This window comes from Rattus norvegicus, chromosome 17 (assembly GCF_036323735.1).
Source record: "Rattus norvegicus strain BN/NHsdMcwi chromosome 17, GRCr8, whole genome shotgun sequence".
NCBI classification, from domain to species: Eukaryota; Metazoa; Chordata; class Mammalia; order Rodentia; family Muridae; genus Rattus; species Rattus norvegicus.
The window spans coordinates 40298918-40318345 of NC_086035.1; the positions used below are offsets into that span (position 1 = coordinate 40298918).

Below are 19428 nucleotides of genomic sequence, written 5' to 3' on the forward strand. Positions count from 1 at the left end.
AGACAAACAGGAGTCACGGGTGAAACTAACTACCCAAGGGGCTGGGCAGGCAATATAAAGTTAACTTGGGACAAGTGTAGGAGAACAGGGAGACTGGCTGAAAAATATGTGGCATGCCAAACCCATGGAGGCACAGTATACTCCAGGTTGGCCACTAACTACCTCCTGGGGAATCCAGCCATAGGCCATCAGCTCCCCATTCTACCTCTTAGTGAATCCAGTCATCGACCATCAGCTTTCCATCCTAACTCCTGGGGAATCTGGTCATAGACTATCAGCTCCCCATCCTACCTCCTGGGGAATCCAGTCATAGACCAGCTCTCTATCCCTAGCGTAGATTAAATGAAGACAGTTTAGGATGAAAGTGACTTGTGGTTGAACACCCTAAATTGAATATCATGCTTTGTTTTGCCCCCTGACATCTTCCAAATGTTCCTCCAAAGTATCAGTAAAAGGAATTTTTAAAGGAATCCAGCCATAAAAATTAAATAATAGCAACAAAAATTGGGATGTAATAATGTCAATGATTGTATGTCCAAAAAAGATTAGATGTAAGAAAACTCAAATATGCAAAAGGGGAAGGTAAATAATGGGTGTACATGGCCTGGTACCAAAGCCAATGAGAATAAGTCTCTCTGTAAGAATCCAAAGTCCCCTTTTCACAGTGAGACCATAACTGCTCAGCGCTAGGGTCGCACTAACAAAGCAAACACCTAAGGTGAGTACTCAGAAAAATCAGAAGAGCAATGCTAAAACTGAATAAAAAAAATCAAGAGGTTCTTTCTGTAAATACTACAAGCCAAGCACACTGCCCTGGGCTTCTCCTTCTGGCAAACTCTGCCTGTGTAATGTCCTTAGTGATTCAAAAAAAAGTCTATCTAGCACCAAAGCAAGTCAAAACAGAAAGACCAAGAGTAAACCTCCTAAGAACCACACTAGAAAAATGAAGTTTGAAACAGTAGAACATCAGTATTTGGAGAAGGGAAGACATCACATCCATAAAACAAAAATAGTACACAGGGGAGATGGTGCAGTTGTTAGAGTGGCTATTTCACAAGCATGAGGACCAGATTCAGAGTCCTAGCAGCCACTTAATAGCCAGGTACATATGCATCATTAACCCTAGAATTGTGGTCAGGGGGACTCAGAGACTGGAGAATCCCTAAGGCTTAGTTATTCAAACTAATGTGCTCCAGGGTTAGTGAGACACCTTTGTTCAAAAAACAAAAAAAACAAAAACAAAAACAAAAACAAAGGCTAACAGTGATAAAGACACCCAAAATCAAACCTCTAGCTTCCACACACACATGTTCCCATGTGTACATGCATACAACCAAGTACATACCACATATACATACACACATAGACAAAGTAGTGGAAAGGTCATTCAGAAGTACAAAAGTATCTAGAGGTTAACCACACGGCAGCCCAGGTGAGAATACCAATAGGTGGGGCTGAGAGTCTAACAGGGAAGAGTCCCAGTAAGCACAAGGTGCTGAGCTCAGTCCCTGTTGGGTATATCTGTAGGTAGGACTTGCATTTTGTATATGTGATGAAACATATATAAGATATATACATGATATACTTGACTTTTTAAAAAGCTAAGAAATGATTCATAGAGATGCAGAGCAGAAAAGATGATTAGGACTTTGGTATAGTAGGATCTATGTACAAATACTGAAGTTCAAAAAGAAGATTAATAAAGAAATAACTCAACATTTCTTCTAGAACTAGAATCAAATATTTCCTGAAGAGAAACACAATGAGTGGTCAGCAAGCAAGAAGGCCTACCCCAAGGAGCCTCCTTAGGAACTCTCTGAATACCAGGAACCAGGAAATGAGGCCAGCAAATGGGAACTGTTAATCACAGAAGTCCAGGAAGGGCACAGCTATCAGAGTTCTCAATGGCCCTCCTGAGTGGGAACAAACTGAGCAGGGTTTCCAAAGTCCTGGAAGAAGTCATGTGACCCTAGAATTTCACACATAGCCATACGGACAATCAAGTGTGAGTAGAGAAATCAAGGCTATTTTCAGATATGAAAAGCCTCTCACAGGAATCAGAGAAAGAACTGGAAGAGCTTGAAGGGGCTCGAGACCCCAAAAGTCCAACAATGCCAAGCAACCAGAGCTTCCAGGGACTAAGCCAATACCTAAAGACTATACATGGACTGACCCTGGACTCTGACCCCATAGGTAGCAATGAATATCCTAGTAAGAGCACCAGTGGAAGGGGAAGCCCTGGGTCCTGCTAAGACTGAACCCCCAGTGAACTAGTCTATGGGGGGAGGGCGGCAATGGGGGGAGGGTTGGGAGGGGAACACCCATAAGGAAGGGGAGGGGGGAGGGGGATGTTTGCCCGGAAACCGGGAAAGGGAATAACACTCGAAATGTATATAAGAAATACTCAAGTTAATAAAAAAAAAATCAAAAAAAAAAAAAAAAAAAGAAAAGCCTCTCACTGGGACTGTAGCTCAGTGGTAAAGCACTTGCCTTGTATGCACAAGGCCATGGGTTCAAAAGGTCTCTCCCACACACTATGCCGCCCATGGAGTGTTTCTCTGGCTAAAGGAAAATTGATTACACCTTCATTTTGTGTAGAGAACTTTCCTATAATAATGGAGTAGTCAAGAAAAAAAGACATGGAATCCAAATACCAGGCCCCATACACTGGAACGACAAAAAATTCCCCCAAATAGTGATAAGAAAACACCAGGCCAGTCTGAGAGCACATGCAGGGACAGACTAAGTAACTTCAGTGAGATCAGAGGGCTTGGGAAAGGGGACAAGAAAGACGGCAGAGTCGCAACTGTGCAGGAAGATCAGGAAGAGACAGACCCACGGCCTCAGCAACAGGTGCACAGGAAGCTAAGCAAGGGAAAAGCAATGGGTCATGGCCAAGCAAGGGAGACAGGAAGGTGACAGTGTAACTAGAGTCCACAAAAAGAGTCATCCAAGAGCAATGTATAGTGAGGATAGCCTGCAGAGTCAAAATTAAGCCAGCAAAAGTCATAAAATTTACTAGAAATAAGGGCAAAGGGCATGCTTGTATATATGTGTTGACTTGTTATAGCCAGGAGGGAGGAGGGAGGATGGAGGACGGAGGAGCACTAGAATAACCAGCTCCCACAGTCATTGGGTAGAAAGTTTAGTAAACAATACCCAAATTGTAAAAAGTAAAACCAAGAGATTAGTTGCATAATATTTGAGATGACAAGATTATTTTATGTATGTCTAAAGATAAAAGTTATTAAAATTGCAACTAAAATGGCAACCTCATGTAAGACTTGAAGATCTCAGGGGTATTAAATTAGGGTATTATATATTTTAGAAAACTGTAAAATAAACTAATCAAAATTATTTACTCCAGGAATAGAAACAGAGATGGGGAGAGGTAAGGTGAGAAGGGGTGTGTGTGTGTGTGTGTGTGTGTGTGTGTGTGTGTGTTTTGTTTTTTGGGGTTTTTTTGTTTTTGTTTTTGCTATAACCCTTGTCAAAATGGTTGACTTGAAATATTGCATGCTGAACTTTGACTGAAATATATGTAAAATAAATAAATTGAAAAATAACATTTGCCATGCCTCCAATTAAAACAACAAAACAAAAATTGTCTGTTCCAGCATTCGGGATGGTAGTTTCTACACTATTTACAAAACAACTCAGCATAAGAACATTTTAAAATTCTCATTATTTTACTTTCAAATGAGTTATGCACTGGTGAAAAGCTGTAGAACTACCTCGACCCTTGATCCATCCCATGCACCCAGTGATGACAGACGGTCAGTTACTTCGCTGTCTTCTGAGAAGCTAGCTGCATTTTAATGGCACTTGTTAGCCTATGTCTCATAGGTAGAGGCCCTCTGTCTTCTGGTCCTTAATGACTAAGGGGAGTATACGAAATAAGCTCATTTTCTTGCCTCCTTACTTTCCACATCATGTTCTGAAGGCTCACAATGACACAGGTCACCAGTGCTGGGCATCTGCTAATCTGGTACTTATCCACCCTGGGTTAACTTAAAATATGCTTGCAGAAAAAATAAAAAATTTAGTCTGCTTTATTCTTATTAGACCTAAATTGTCCCCTAATAAATGTGACTTGCTCTGGCCTTCCAAGATACATTGGCTTCTCCCATGAGCTTGGAAGCAGTGCTAGGGGCACCATTGTGACTGTTAGACTTTGAAACTCTCCACCAAGGAGCTGTGTTCCCCAGCTGGCAGCCCCTTTCCAGAGACTGTGAAGCCTTTAGGGGTAGAGCCTTGTTGCTGGGAGCTTTGAAAAGTTATAGCACTAGCCCAGGTTCTGGCCTTGCTCTCTAACTCCCAGTCTGTCACACACAACTGGAACTCCATTCTGCAGTCCACAATGGTGGGCTGGAGCCATGATATCAAATAAACACTTCTTCTCCTAAACTGTCTCTGACAGACGTCATGGTGATGGCAACAGAAAGTAGCTAGTCTGAATATTGAAAAGAATCCTATCTAGGGACAGAACCCAGACTCTGGGCTGGAATGCGCCATAGCGAGATACATACAAGGCAGCAGCATGCCCCGTATAAGCGTGAGTGCTAGAGATGCCAGGACATGAAAACCCTGAGGCTCTGGTCCTCCGCAGTCAACATCCTAATCTTCCAGGCTCATGGATGCTAGCTAGGGTCAAAACCAAGTTGCTGCTCACAGCAAGCACAGCAGATGGAGCACTGGCAGAGGCTCAAAGCCTTTCCCACGTGGGACGGGGCCACATGATAACCTCTCCGTGGTTTGCCTATCAGGAAAAGAGCTCCAGGCTTGGGGAACCCAAATCTTTTTTTAGTGGTTTTATTATGGAAAAAAATATGCAACATTAACTTTGCCTCTGCAGTTGACCTTACATGTGAGGAGCAATGGAGTTACATTTTTGCAGTGGGCAGTAAACCAGCCTGGGCTTTGGAGCCCAGGAGGCATTTCCCTTATTATTAGAGGACAATCGACAGGCCTGGCCTCCCCTCGCTATTGTCATTTGGGGCCACATTACAGGACCCTTGGCTGATACTCACAAGAATCCAATAACGTTCACTCAGTTTTGACAGCAAACATGTCCCCATAGATAGCATGATATCCCTCTAGAGACAAAAGGGTCTCCCTCCTGTGAGGGTGATGCTCCCAAAGGAAGTCACTGCCTTTGCTTCCCAGGGCATTCATTACACAAACATCCTTGAGGAGACAGAGAGACGTGTGATGTGACGGTTCAGCGGGGTATGGTGCCGCTGCCAAGCATGAAGAACTTAATCCCTGGGCCCACATGGGGAAACCAGTACACATACAGCACATGCACACACATATACGTATGTGTGTAAACTTGTGTATATGTATTTATCAACACTTACATATGTACATATATGTGTGTGTGCATGGAAAGTGAGGATGGTAAGGTCTACCTGCCGAGTGGTTACCACAGTTATTCAGATAAGAACCATGCAGTTCTCAGCCTTAGCAGGTACCTGATGAAAGGCAGCTACAATTTAATACAGACCATGGAGGGTTGTCTTCCTCAGAGCTGCTCTTATTGGTATGGAACTGATGACACTGGTGATAATCACTCCACACCCTACTGGCTTCACACACTGTTCAGATTAAAGCTATGCAGAAATGGCTCTGACACCGACCCTGGCACCTGGTGCCCACTGTGGAACAAACACAACTGGAGATCCCAGCACTGTGTGGGACAGAGACCCCAGCACTGTGTGGGACAGAGACCCCAGCATGTGTGGAACAACTGGAGACCCCAGCACTGTGTGGGACAGAGACCCCAGCACCGTGTGGGACAGAGACCCCAGCACCGTGTGGGACAGAGATCCCAGCACTGTGTGGGACAGAGATCCCAGCATGTGTGGGACAGAGACCACAGCACTGTGTGGGACAGAGACCCCAGCATGTGTGGGACAGAGACCCCAGCATGTGTGGGACAGAGACCCCAGCATGTGTGGGACAGAGACCCCAGCACTGTGTGGGACAGAGACCCCAGCATGTGTGGGACAGAGACCCCAGCACTGTGTGGGACAGAGATCCCAGCATGTGTGGGACAGAGACCCCAGCATGTGTGGGACAGAGACCCCAGCACTGTGTGGGACAGAGACCCCAGCATGTGTGGGACAGAGACCCCAGCACTGTGTGGGACAGAGACCCCAGCATGTGTGGGACAGAGACCCCAGCATGTGTGGGACAGAGACCCCAGCACTGTGTGGGACAGAGACCCCAGCACTGTGTGGGACAGAGACCCCAGCACTGTGTGGGACAGAGATCCCAGCATGTGTGGGACAGAGACCACAGCACTGTGTGGGACAGAGACCCCAGCATGTGTGGGACAGAGACCCCAGCATGTGTGGGACAGAGACCCCAGCACTGTGTGGGACAGAGACCCCAGCATGTGTGGGACAGAGACCCCAGCACTGTGTGGGACAGAGACCCCAGCACTGTGTGGGACAGAGATCCCAGCATGTGTGGGACAGAGACCCCAGCACTGTGTGGGACAGAGATCCCAGCATGTGTGGGACAGAGACCCCAGCATGTGTGGGACAGAGACCCCAGCATGTGTGGAACAACTGGAGACCCCAGCACTGTGTGGGACAGAGACCCCAGCACTGTGTGGGACAGAGACCCCAGCATGTGTGGGACAGAGACCCCAGCACTGTGTGGAACAACTGGAGACCCCAGCATGTGTGGGACAGAGCAGAAGGGAGCAGGGAGGAGCCTCTGTCAGCAGCGTCTGTCTTTCTCCTAGTTCTTCCTGCTCCTGGTGCTGTTCTTGCCCATTGGTTGTTTATCTCTCTCTCCCCCGGTTGCATTTTTCTCAGTTATCTCCACATGTCCAATAAGAAACCCGACAGTGAGATACAAGGCTGATCCAGTGACATCAGAAATCCATTCTTCCTCCCCACACCCCTCTCTCCAAACCACACAACACCTAGGCAAACAGATGCCCCTTTACTGAACACATTGCTGAAGGAGTTTTGACTTTATAATATAAATTAGTCTTAGATTCTACAACTAATAAATTTTGTGTATACATGACTACCCTTCTTTGTCTGAAAATATATTTAATTATGGTTTCACAGAAGATTTAAAATTCTGTTTTTCCCCAGGGGAAAAAAATAACTGCAACTGAGGTTTATGAAAAACGATTAGTGAGAGCAAATCCTAGAAAATAAATTGGATTTTTGAAATCTGTGAATTTTAGCACAACAGGCTTTTTTTCACTGGGAGGAGTGTGTGCAGGAAGTATTGTGGAACAATCAGCTTCCGTCTCACTGCCCCCCTGATAAGGCAAATGCATGGATCTGCTCGATTGTGACATTTGTTCTTAGAACAGGAAATAGCACACTGTAGTCACGAGACTCGTGGCAATTCCTAGTGACCTCTACCTTTCTCCAGCGTCTCACACTGAACCCCAACCCTCCAGTTACAGTTGTAATGATCATATTAAAAAATATAACAGGGAACCCTTTAGTAATTTATTTATTTGGACACAGGTATCAATAGTTTTTTAAGTTCTCCAAACTATTTCAATATGGAGCCAAGCTTGCAGTAGCAAAGTAATCTAATGTGTACACTGGATAGTATGAGGTACAAAGGTTTGGTTAAACAGGCTGCTGCCTTATTTATAATCTTCTTTAGAATGCAGATGGATTCCTGTGTGTAAACTCATTTTGGCACATATAATGGGGGCTTTCAAAGGTTCCTTGTATTATTACTATGAACCCTATAAAGTCTTTCAGTGTAAAAAATAAAAAGGTGAAAGAAAGAAAAGTACCCTATAATTCATATAATGCTATTCCATTTTAATAAGGAATTACTATAAACAAAAAAAATGTGTGCTAGGGTCTAGGGGGTTGGTCCAGTGGGTAAGAGCCCGCACAGCAAGCCCAAGGACCTGATTTCAGATGCTCAGAACCCCATGAAAAGCTAGGCAGCCCACATCTTTGACCCAGTACTAAGGAGGCAGAGAGAGTGATGCCAGGGGCTTGCCAGTCAGATAGTTCACCAAACCAGTGAACACCAGGTTCAATGAGAACTCCTATCTCAAAAATAAGAGAGAGAAGATGCTTAATGTCTAACTCTGACCTACACATACTCAGACACACACACACACACACACACACACACACACACACACACACACACACACACGGGCAGGGGGGCGGAGTTGCACATATGCACATACATAAACATATGTATATGGCTTACTTCTTGAATTTAGCCAGAATTAACATGTCTCAATTTCTTCTGTTAGCACACCTGCCTGTAACACAAGTAAGTACATTGTTCCTTGCCTAGGAAAGGAAATTACTATACACATAGGAAACATTTGAGTTGTATTTATGTGAGCAACTTCGTTACAGAAAAAGAAAAAAAGAAAAAGAAATCTAACCACAGAAATACTGAAGACCCTAAAGGAGAGAATATTATGACATTTTAAAAACACATTTTTTTAGAAAATGACTTTTTCCTAGATTAAAATTCCCAGCCAATGCTTCTGTTTTTCAACCAGACTTTGTCTGTGAGCTTGTTGCTCACATCCAGCTCCCTCTGTTTTGTCCTGCTTATTAAGAACATACCATTTCCACATTAAGGAGAGGCAGGCAGATGCTTTCTGGAAGGTGCCAAGAAGTATTAGGGGTACTATGCCATACTTCGAAAGACCCCTTGACACCCGCATGTATGGGGAGCAGGAGAACGTGGCTGTGACTGCTGGGCTCTGTGAATATTTAGAGGCATGAAGATTACCTGGTCCACTGGTACCTCAACCTGAGTGTCTTCATCTTCCTGAACTTCTGCTGCCCCCCTCGTTTCAGATCTCTCTGCTCCAGCTTTGAAAATGCCTTCATCTGTGGAGACAAACACATGTGAAAAAATCAAAATCCAATCGTGACATCGTGTGGCTGAAAGCTGACATTACAGTAAAATGCCTGAAGAGGGATAGATATATTTCAGTTCCTCTTACAGGGCTGGGATTTAACAGTCCTGGGTCCCAATCTTTATGCTTTAACTGAGAAGAGGTCCGGTAGCCAGAGTAAGGCTGCCTTTGCCTTGGGAGAGCAGATCCCAATGTGCGGAATGCTCACACATTGCTGCTGACTAGTGGCACCCCTAGGCAGAGATGGAAAAGCCCCCCCGGCTGGACCCCAGCCCCTCCTAGCCAACAATCAGGGGCAATGTTCCCTATTTTACACTACATTTAAGAGTTTCCATTTCACTGAAGAATGCTATGCATTCAGTATACTGCAGGCAAACGATTCTCTCTATTCAGCAGAGGGAAGCATGTTTTTATTGCAACAGGCTCCTACACACAGAGGACTTTTGAATCCCTCCAAAAAATCAGCATGATTTAGCTTTGCAGATTTCTATAGGATTTTCACAACCTATGGCTTTCCACTCTGACAACAGAAGAGACCTAAACCCCTAGGGATTTAGGCTAAGCTCCTGAAACTTGCTTCCCTTTGCAAAGCAGCAGTCTTTGTTGAAGAACTTTTAATGTCTCCCCTCGGGGGGCCTTCCCTTCTCCAGTCCCAGTAATCAAATCCTATAGCCATCTGTCATTCTGTCTGTCTGCTTGCTTCCAGACAGATTTAGTGCTTCAACCACCCTCACAGATGTCTTCTTTGTCTAATTTTTAAGGCTCTCCGGGGATGGGAATGTTACCTCCTTTACTGGTATTCTACTCCAGTGTTTGATTATCCCTGCAGCCTAGAAACTGTTCCTGTCTTTTGTCTTCTGTAACAAAGGTGTGGTTGTTAGAAAAATTACTTAACACATGACACCACACATTGCTAAAGTTTCAAGGTCAACCTTAACTACATGCAAAATGTATGTGTGCATTTGTTGAGGAATAATCAGACATAAAACACCAACACTATAGTCTAAGATATGAATGAGGTGTAGCTCCTAGGATGGGAGGTAGGTCACTGGTGAAGCACTCACTCACACATGGGATGTAATCTTCTCCCTGTGGCTGCTTACACCCCAATAAAGCAGAGAGACAGGGAAAGACACAGGGGAGGAAGAAGAAGGGCTTGGGATGGGATGGAAACTCAGGCATGGCTGACATTCCTGTTTTAGACCTCAGAACTACAGAAGGGTGAGCTGGCAGATGCGATACACTGTATCCAAATATACTCCAAATGCTGGGCTTACTTACAAAGAAACACCATAGGGAATACTCTAGAATTTATCCGTAACAGCAGAATTTGTTCTCAGAACTCACCCGCAATGGCAATGTCTAATCTATCAAGCAGAACTATGAATGAATTGTTGATAGATATATTTTAGAAAAGGTATCCCACCAGACAGAGGTCAATCCCTGCCTGCTTGACGTCCCCTCCTTATGCGCCACTGCTCCAGACGTTTTGTGGGTGTTTAGTTCCTTTCCGCACGGTCCTCTCTGAGCACAGGACACAACTGTATCATCTCCCTCCGAGGTTACATGTTCATGAAAAACAAGTGAGGCTGGGGATGGAGCTCAGTTAACAGAGTGTCTAGCATGTATGCACACGTGGGCTCCAGCTCAGTTAGCAGAGTCCCTATTGTGTATACACGCATGGGCTCCAGCTCAGTTAGCAGAGTCCCTATTGTGTATACACACGTGGGCTCCAGCTCAGTTAGCAGAGTGCCTAGCATGTATATAAGCATGGGCTCCATCCCCAAAAATGCACAAATTGCTCAAAATGATGAACACCTGTAATCCCAGCACTCAGAGGATGGAGGCAGACAGATCAGAAGTTCAAGATCATCTTTGGCTACACAGTGAATTTAAGGCCAGCCTGGGACATATGAGGTACTATCTCAATGTCAATAATACGATCAAACTGAAATGACCCTTGGATGGCAAGGATAAATCTTAAAAACAGACAGCAGAAATGCAAGTCAGCAAAATCCACCTTGAGACAAGAGATATCATGGAGGTGTTTGTTTGGGTGGGGCTGGGGCTCATTTGTTAGTGAGTAGAGACACTGAAACTGTTTCCTCTGGCATCAGGAAAAGGACTGGAGTGGAGTCTACCAGAGTCAACAGAAACAAAACCAGAAGGAAAGGAGAGAACCCACTGGGATACTAATTCATTCCCATTATAAATGTTACTAAGGTGGTGGTGCTATACATCCTTGTGGAACACGTGTTACTCATTTGGATACAACATGTACAGCTTGGGAACGTTAGAAGATGAAGGAAATGAACCCCCTTCCAATACCTCATGGTTCAGAGACAGCTATCATCAACATCATCAACATTTTCCAACACCTGCCTCCTCTTACTCTTTTTCTTCCTCTTCCTCTCCTCTTCTCTCTCTCTCTCTCTCTCTCTCTCTCTCTCTCTCTCTCTCTCTCTCTCTCTCTCTCTCTCCCTCTCTCTGTGTCTGTCTCTGAAACTTGAAATTTATGTCACTATGTACTTTAAAATTATATCATGAGCATTTACCAAGACATTAAGTATTACTTGAAAACATTAAAATACGGTGAGACTGTGCCATAACTTATAAACACTACTAAATAATACAGATTAGATCTTTGAACAGGTAGGACACATTCTAAGAAGCTGATTGATGTGTAGCTGCACTGAGATTAGTAACGAGATGCCACTGTGGAGTTAGGAAGCAGATCATGGAGGCCCAGCCCATCGTGGAGGTCCCTCTCTGTGTACAAAGCAGAAGCAAATATCTCTCTTCTAAATCCTTGTTTTCCAAGAGTAAGCCTGGAGCACTGTACACAGTAAGTTCACAGAGAACATTTATTGAAAGTAAGGCGAAAAACAAGCACTGGCTTACTCTCCTCACATGTCAATCCCCTACCTGCTTGATGCCCCCTCCTCATGTGCCGCTGCTCCAGACATGTTTAGCTCCTGCTTTCCACACTGTTCTGAGCACAGGGCACAGTTGTATCCTCGCCCTCCCTCCACAGTTTCTCACTGGATGCACCCCCTGCCTCTTGCTTAAGGAAATCTCACCTTCTATCTCCCTCAGCGGCCCAGCTCTCACCATGTGAGTAATCCTGCCCTCAGGACCATCCTGTACCCTTGCCTTCATAATGTGCATCTCTCCTACTTCTCATTCCGCTGACAGAGCCTCCACCACATCTGCCACAGCTCCATCCCCTGTCCTAGTTGATGTACATCAGCAATGTGTGCCCTGGGTTGTTTCCTAGCCTACATCACCACGGCCACTTCATGTTCTCCTCCCTGTCCTTACAGAAGTCCTGGTGACATCTAACCCTCAGCTCAAATCATATTCAAAGTTAATACTCTATAAAGATCACTCCAGTGCCACTCTGAGCACAGAGCTGAGCGAACCAGCCATTCCCTCCCAGGTACTCGTCATCTCAGTCTCTATTCATAAGTCAGTTTCCTTTATCAATTTCCACTCCTTACTCTGTTTCAGTCTCTGATGTTCTACAGATCCTTCAGGTAAATGCCACCACTTTTGTCTTTGCAACTCCTACTGCCACAATGGCTGCCTCCAAACAGGGTTTGAGAAAATGTTTCTCAAGCTAAACTGACAGCACCAAGTACTATGTAAACACCAAACCCTTGCCTACTAATGGTATCTATAATAGACCTTCAATGTGCATATACCTGTGGGGAAGATCAGGAGTCCATGTAATCTTCAAAAGTAAATACACACATACACACACACACACAGAGAGAGAGAGAGAGAGAGAGAGAGAGAGAGAGAGAGACTCTTATATGTGTTCTGTGAAATTTTAGGTAAATAAACAATAATGTGACACCTTATGACTTTTTCAGATATCTTTATTGCTATTTAACCTCCTCACTTTTCTCCTCTATTTATTTCCTTAATCAAAGCTTCCCTCCCTCCCCCACCCCCAACCCTCATTTCTTCCTTCAAGCCACTTCTACCCTGTTATTCTCCTCATGGTTTAAATGAACTCTTCCCTTCTGGGCTGACCAGGCATGAGAATTCCCATTTGAAGTTGTCAGTCAGAATCATAATGACTAGAGGTCAGGGAGGGAAGTAACATTAGAAGTCACAAATGGAATGCAGTCAAAGACATGTAATGAAAGGGAAATAAAACTGAATGTTCTTCTAGTTTTAACTCTGCTGTGGATTTGTCTCGTGTGTGTGTGTGTGTGTGTGTAAGAGAAAGAAGGGTGGAGGGAGGGAAAGTAGGATAAGTACATACAATGTAGTTGATAATGAAAGTGTATCATACAAATCGAAGTCCCATGGCTTCAGAATGGCTATTCTATCTATACAGAAGTTCACTGACCTGTGTAGACTTTAGGTTTTGCTACTCTCATGGCATGAGGGTTTTTGTTTTGTTTTGTTTTGTTCTGTTTTGCTGTTGTTGTTGTTGTTGTTGTTGTTGTTGTTGTTACAAGTTCTCCAAAACAAATATTTAATTAAAAGATTTAAATAAAAATTATTTAATTTGGACTGGGGATATGGCTCAGTTTATACAAGCACAAGGATCTGGGATCACACTCCAGCACCCATGTTAAACAGATAAGCAGGAGAGGGAAGAGGAGGAGGGAGGAGAGGCAGTGGCAGCAGCCAGGTATGGCAGACACAAGAGGATCCCCAGGGTTCACTACCCAGCTAGTTAGCCAAATCAGGGAGCTCCAGGTTCACTGAGGGACCCTGCCTCAATAGACATGGGGGAAAATTATTGTGAGATGGTGAAGACAGCAGAGGTTACTCTCTGGTCTACACACACACACACACACACACACACACACACACACACACACACACACACACAGTGCACCATTTAATTCATCCCACAGCCTAGAAACCCTCCAACATTGTTCTGTCACACCTTAGAACACAAGTTCCTCACCACGATGCAAAGAATTGGGCTTGGGTGGCCGTGCTGCATACGAGCACATGTCATATAGTCCCCCTTTCCTGTACATACATGCACTGACCTTCACCTGTTCCCAATAGAAACCCCACTACCATCATGTGGCTTTATACTTCCCACGCTCTCTGTCCCTTTTCACATGACGACTATTCCTTGCCATTCAGTTCTCAGAGAAGCATCCTTCCATGTGATACCAGCAACCACAAGAGTGTCTCCTTCTCCTTCCCTCCTGGTGCTCATTTGTTTTCTGGCTTCCTGTCCTTCACTTCCTCCCAAAGTGGAGAGCAGGGGTGTGTCCACCTCACTGGATTATGCCTCTGTCAATGAATAGAACTCAGCACAGACATCAGAAAAGATTGTCGGAGAAACGATTGGACACTGAGTTATATCTATACATGTGAGGAGCCAAGCACATTCACTTCATTCTCTGTTCTAATAGGCCTTTCCCCCAGGCTGGCCACACTTGGCATTAGAGAGTTTGACTAGAGATGGGGTAGAAGGAAAAAAAGGACTCAAGGAACAAGAAGATCAAAGTGCAACCTAGACTAATAATTTGATAATAGATAAATCATTATGTCGAAGCCTAAATAGTAGTCTCCCTGCGCTTGTCCAGATGCCCACATCAGAATCCTGGGATACTGTGGCCACCTTACACTGTGTGAACATAGGAATAAGGCTTCACAGGCTGAGTCTGATGTGGATCCAAAGCAGTTATAAAGGTGCCTGAAGGTGAATGTGGAGCCAGAGAATGGACCAGAAAAGTGAAAGAGAATCCAGGTGCTCTGAGTGCCTCTGAACGCAAAAGGGAAGGAGACACAGCCTCTGGGAACCAGAAGAGCCCACAGTGCAATTCTCTTCTTGATTTTGAGCCCAGTGAGCTCTGTGTTGGAAGTCTGGTTTCTGGAACTATAGTACCCTCAGTGCTATTTTGGGCCAAGTATGGAGTCATTTGTTATAGCAGCCAGAGGTAGCTAATGCATCATAGGTCCAGAAATAATGGTCCAGAGAAAACAACCCCCTTCTACTCCAGCAGAAACCTGCTTTGCAAAGACAAGTGCAGGAAAAACCCACTACCACCACCCCGGTCTGCATCCCCTACCAAGGACACAGTGGGCAGAAAACCCTTCCTTGTGCCTCTCTCTGGTCCTTGGCTTTCTTCCCACAACAGTGTTTTGACCTGCTTTTCCCTGTCCCCTACAGCATGCAAATGTCATCACCACCACCACACAACTGCCAGAAGGGAAGATATTCAATATTGAGATGCTCCCTCTGCCTGAAACCTTTGTAATAAAAGCTGTTTGCTGAGAAACTGAGGAGCAAGAATGAACTCAATACTGCTCTTATTCAATTACTACGCCGAGGAGCGAACTCAATGCTCGGGTGCACACTACACCCGAGTCTAGCTCTCATCGTTTCTCTTTGTATCATGAATGGCCATTTTAGTGCGTATTACACTGTAAACCAACCACAAACGCTCCAGGAAAAATAAAATGCTTCTGAATTATTCTTCACTTATCTCTTTCGAGTTTTCTTGCCTAAAACACAAAAACAGTTTCTGAGGTAGGAAATGCATCTCAGGGCTGTGTTCGATGTAAACATGAATCTGCTTTTCCTGATGAAATGGGTAAGGAACATTGCTGAGTCCCAGCTTCCAGTGTCCACAGCTGAGATGAGAGCTTTCCCCAACACAGGGCCCTTGGATTTCAGCACTCCTCAGATTTTAAAAAGTGGCTGAGCAATTGATTGGCTGTGACTCAGTCCTCCAGGCCAACAAGCTTTCTTCAACAGAGTGACTTTTTAACTACCTACTTATGTGTTTATGTTCTCTCTCTCTCTCTCTCTCTCTCTCTCTCTCTCTCTCTCTCTCTCTCTAATGTGTGTGTGTGTGTGTGTGTGTGTGTGTGTGTGTGTGTGTGTGTATGGTGTATGTGTGGTGACCGGGCATATGTATGTATAAAGGAGCACACACGTGCATATACAGAGGTAGAAAAAGACCCACTCTATTACCTCTCTCTCTCTCTCTCTCTCTCTCTCTCTCTCTCTCTCTCTCTCGTGTGTGTGTGTGTGTGTGTGTGTGTGTGTGTGTGTGTGTGTGTATGTGTATGTGTGTGCATGTGCGTGTGCATCTCCTTGGTCCATCAACAGAATTATTTAAAATTATCTTAAATAGTATTAAAATATCCCACTTTAGTACATTTAATGCTCTAGACAAATTAAAATATCAGGATGAGTTAGAAGTAAAATAATATCCAGTCCTAAACATTTCATGAAAACCATAGGTATTTATTAACTAGAAGCTTGGGATGTGAGGAAAACTCTGGTGGCTGTGAATACTTCCTTCCAATATACTATTACGATTACCTGAGAAAGTGTTAAATTTTAACAAAATATTAAGTTTTAAATGATTCTTATTATTCCCAGTAGATTACTGGGACGCTGTAGGGAAAGAACAGTTTCTGGCTTTGAATACATAAAGCAATACTCTAAGGCAAGACCCGTTCATAAGCAAATAGTCAATGCATCGCAGCAGTCACCAGAGAAAGAATTTAAATAAAATTTGCAAGACGATATAAAATCAATTTCCATCAGCTGAATGTTAGTGTAAGTACCTGAATGCGTGAGATACACTGAATTTCCAACTGACTCTTTATAGACGGAGACTGTTGACATCACAATAAACCACTGAAAATTAAAGCACACCCAGGGAGGTGGACAAGGAGGAAGGAGCCCCCATGAGGTCTAGCAAACACGGAGGCAGGGGATAACCCTTCTGCATAGAGGAGATCAGTCAGCTCTCCTCAGACAGTTACGGTGGCCACAGCATCCCTAATGTCTCATATGTATGGTACACAAACATGCACCATGCCCTTCTCCACACACACACACAACTCTAAATAAGCATGTGCCGTCAGGAGAAACTGAAAATGTCACCCAGCACAGCACATGTTCCGAGGATGTCTACTTTGGTCAGGGATATAACTGACTGTTCTCAGTCACGAATCTTCTCAGTATGTGTCATTGGATCTCAGAACTCAACCCCAAACTCTCCACACAGACGTGAGTGTCACAAGACCCACTTTCCTTCAGCAATGTACAAAGCTGCATGAAAATAACTTTACCAATTTACATAGGCTGGGTTTTTATATCTCTAGCTTGAAATATCTGGTTTCTTTCCACTCCCTGACTCCCACTACAGGGCATTAACTATCATCTGGTATGAAATTACATATGAATTTGACTATCAAATATTTGCATAGAATTTATTTTAACCACATGTATTTTGTCTTAGCTTTAAATAAATGTAGCAAAATATCCTGAGTGTAGATAGAAGATGAAGAGCATTATCACCGATTTCTCTAAAGCATGGGTAATTTCACTCTGATGTCTACATTATATTTTGTTCTTTTTCGATATAGTTGTTTTACACTTTCCTCAAAGTCAGAAGTTTTAAGAATATAAAATCAAAACATATATTTCTAACATATACAATTTGCATTTTACTTTATAAGCTAAATCATTTTTATACAATTCTTGATATCTATGCCAGATATGTGTGACTCTGGATAATAAATTACTTCTGAGTAATTTATTTAGTTTGCCTAAACTAGCAGATAGGCAAAGATTTACATTTTTATTTCTAGCCTTAAAACAATTATCGTGAAAATCAGTTTCAATTCATTAGAATCACTGAATTGTTCTTCTCCTTCCACCCCTGTAACTGAAATTACCTACTAAGTAACCTAAAATTCATAATTCCTGTTCATAATTCTGGCTGGTTCAATTCCCATCAGATGACCTTGGAAATTCCAGTCTGCAGAATGCCAATACTGAAAACATTTTGCACTCTCAAAGTCTATCACAGCAATGGGGTACTTCCTCCCTCAAAGCTGGAAGCTGCAGCAGTCTTTAGATGTTCATACGTGCACTTGGTGGTTATGCTAACATGCTAAGCCAGCTCTGGAGAGGTGGGCACTGAACTCGAGGTGCTTATTGCCTCCAGGGGAGTTACATGGGAAACTCCACAGCTTGGGGTATGCGTGTGTCAAGTGCTACCTAGCTGTTAAGAGAGTGTGTAGAGGTATGCTAAGGAGAGACCGTCAGAGTTGGTGTGTGGCAGACAGGAGCTGTAAATGGAAAACAAGAAGAACTGGCCATTGGTGAGCAGAGGGAACTACTCTGGAGTGCAAACCAGAGTATTGGGAGGCTGGGTACTTCATTTTAGAAGCTGTAGGCCTCTCACACAGCTGCTGCAAGGTTGCAATACTGGGGAACAGTAGGTTATATGGCTGGCAAGAGGAGGACCTTGTCTGACATCACCAAGAATTTGATCATGAAGACTGTGAAGAGCAGCTAGGGACCTTAATGCAGGGAGTAGGGTGCGTAAGACTAGTGCTGAGGTGGTATGTCCTTGAGGTAGGGCTACCTGGACAGACAGGGGTAGAGATTCATAACAGGCCATGTGTGGAGGAGGTGATATGGAAGATATTACTCATGGCTCCACAGGATGACAGTTCTGGGTAAGGGTACAGGTCAGAATGAAAAGATTAGGAATGAAAGTCTGGAATGTGGGTCTGACAGAGTCACCTGCATCAACCTGCAACCGGCACAGCAGTGGGACCGGTAGAAGAAATGTGAAAGGACATGACTCACTGCAGGGAGAGCACAGAGCTTCCAAATCTTAGTCTGCATGCAGCACACATCCTGACTGTGGGAGGCGGGGCACCCTGGGGGACCAATCCTATCCAGGATGCAGCAGGTCTGGAAGAAGGTACCACATACAGTATCAACAGACAGACCCTACTCTAGAATCCTTAAAGATATATAACCCCTCACCACTGGGTGTGGGACAGGAAGGAGAGGAGAGGTTGGAAGAGGCCTCTAAGCCCAATGTTTTGTGGCTGACTGTGTTGTTGATCAAAACTACATAGTCAAGGGAGGAAAGAGAGTCTGGAAAGGAGACAGCAAGTCCTGATTTTGACCTCCAATGTCCCTGCTCCGTGCCAGGGTGAGTCCTGATAAGATCATCACATGTTGAATTTACTGCATCTAGGTGCATTTGATGCGCATAACCTGCCAAGCACCAGAGTACCACAGTGCAGCCTCTGCCTCATAATCTCAGAGTGACTGGGAGCTGAAAATCACAGCAGCCCAGCAAGGCAGGAGACAGATGCACCACATGCTGTAAGCCCAGGAGATCGAAGTTCAAAGTTGAAGTTTAATTTCTACTAAATGTATAGCTTCTGGACCTTTGTAAACTCAAAAAGCCATAAGTCAAACTATGACAAGTCTTGACAGTCCTAGTCCAAGACAGTATTAGTTTAAGAAACAGCGAGAATTCTCATAGAGGACCCAGGTTCAATTCCTAGCACCCACATGACAGATCACAACCATCTGTAACTTCAGGGCACCTGATGCCCCATTCTGGCCTCCGCAGCATGAAACACATACTTGGTGCACAAACATACATGTAAATAAAACAACATACACACAAAAGAAAATATGAGGACATTTTAAGGAATCATATTTCATAGAGGGGTAGAGCTGTGCTTCATGATTGGGGGCCTGCTTTGCATGTGCAAGGAGGCTT

General features: G+C 44.1%; 1 protein-coding gene across 4 annotated transcripts in view; it reads right to left on the bottom strand.

The window, feature by feature from the left end:
• The window catches only part of Dcdc2 (doublecortin domain containing 2), a 185749-nt gene that overhangs the window by 24909 nt on the left and 141412 nt on the right, over positions 1 to 19428 (bottom strand). For all 4 annotated transcript variants that reach the window (XM_039095510.2, XM_039095509.2, NM_001106110.2 and 1 more), the window contains one exon: positions 8758 to 8858. In XM_039095510.2, the coding sequence (XP_038951438.1) occupies positions 8758 to 8858 (101 nt within the window). The remainder of the gene's footprint in view (positions 1 to 8757; positions 8859 to 19428) is intronic.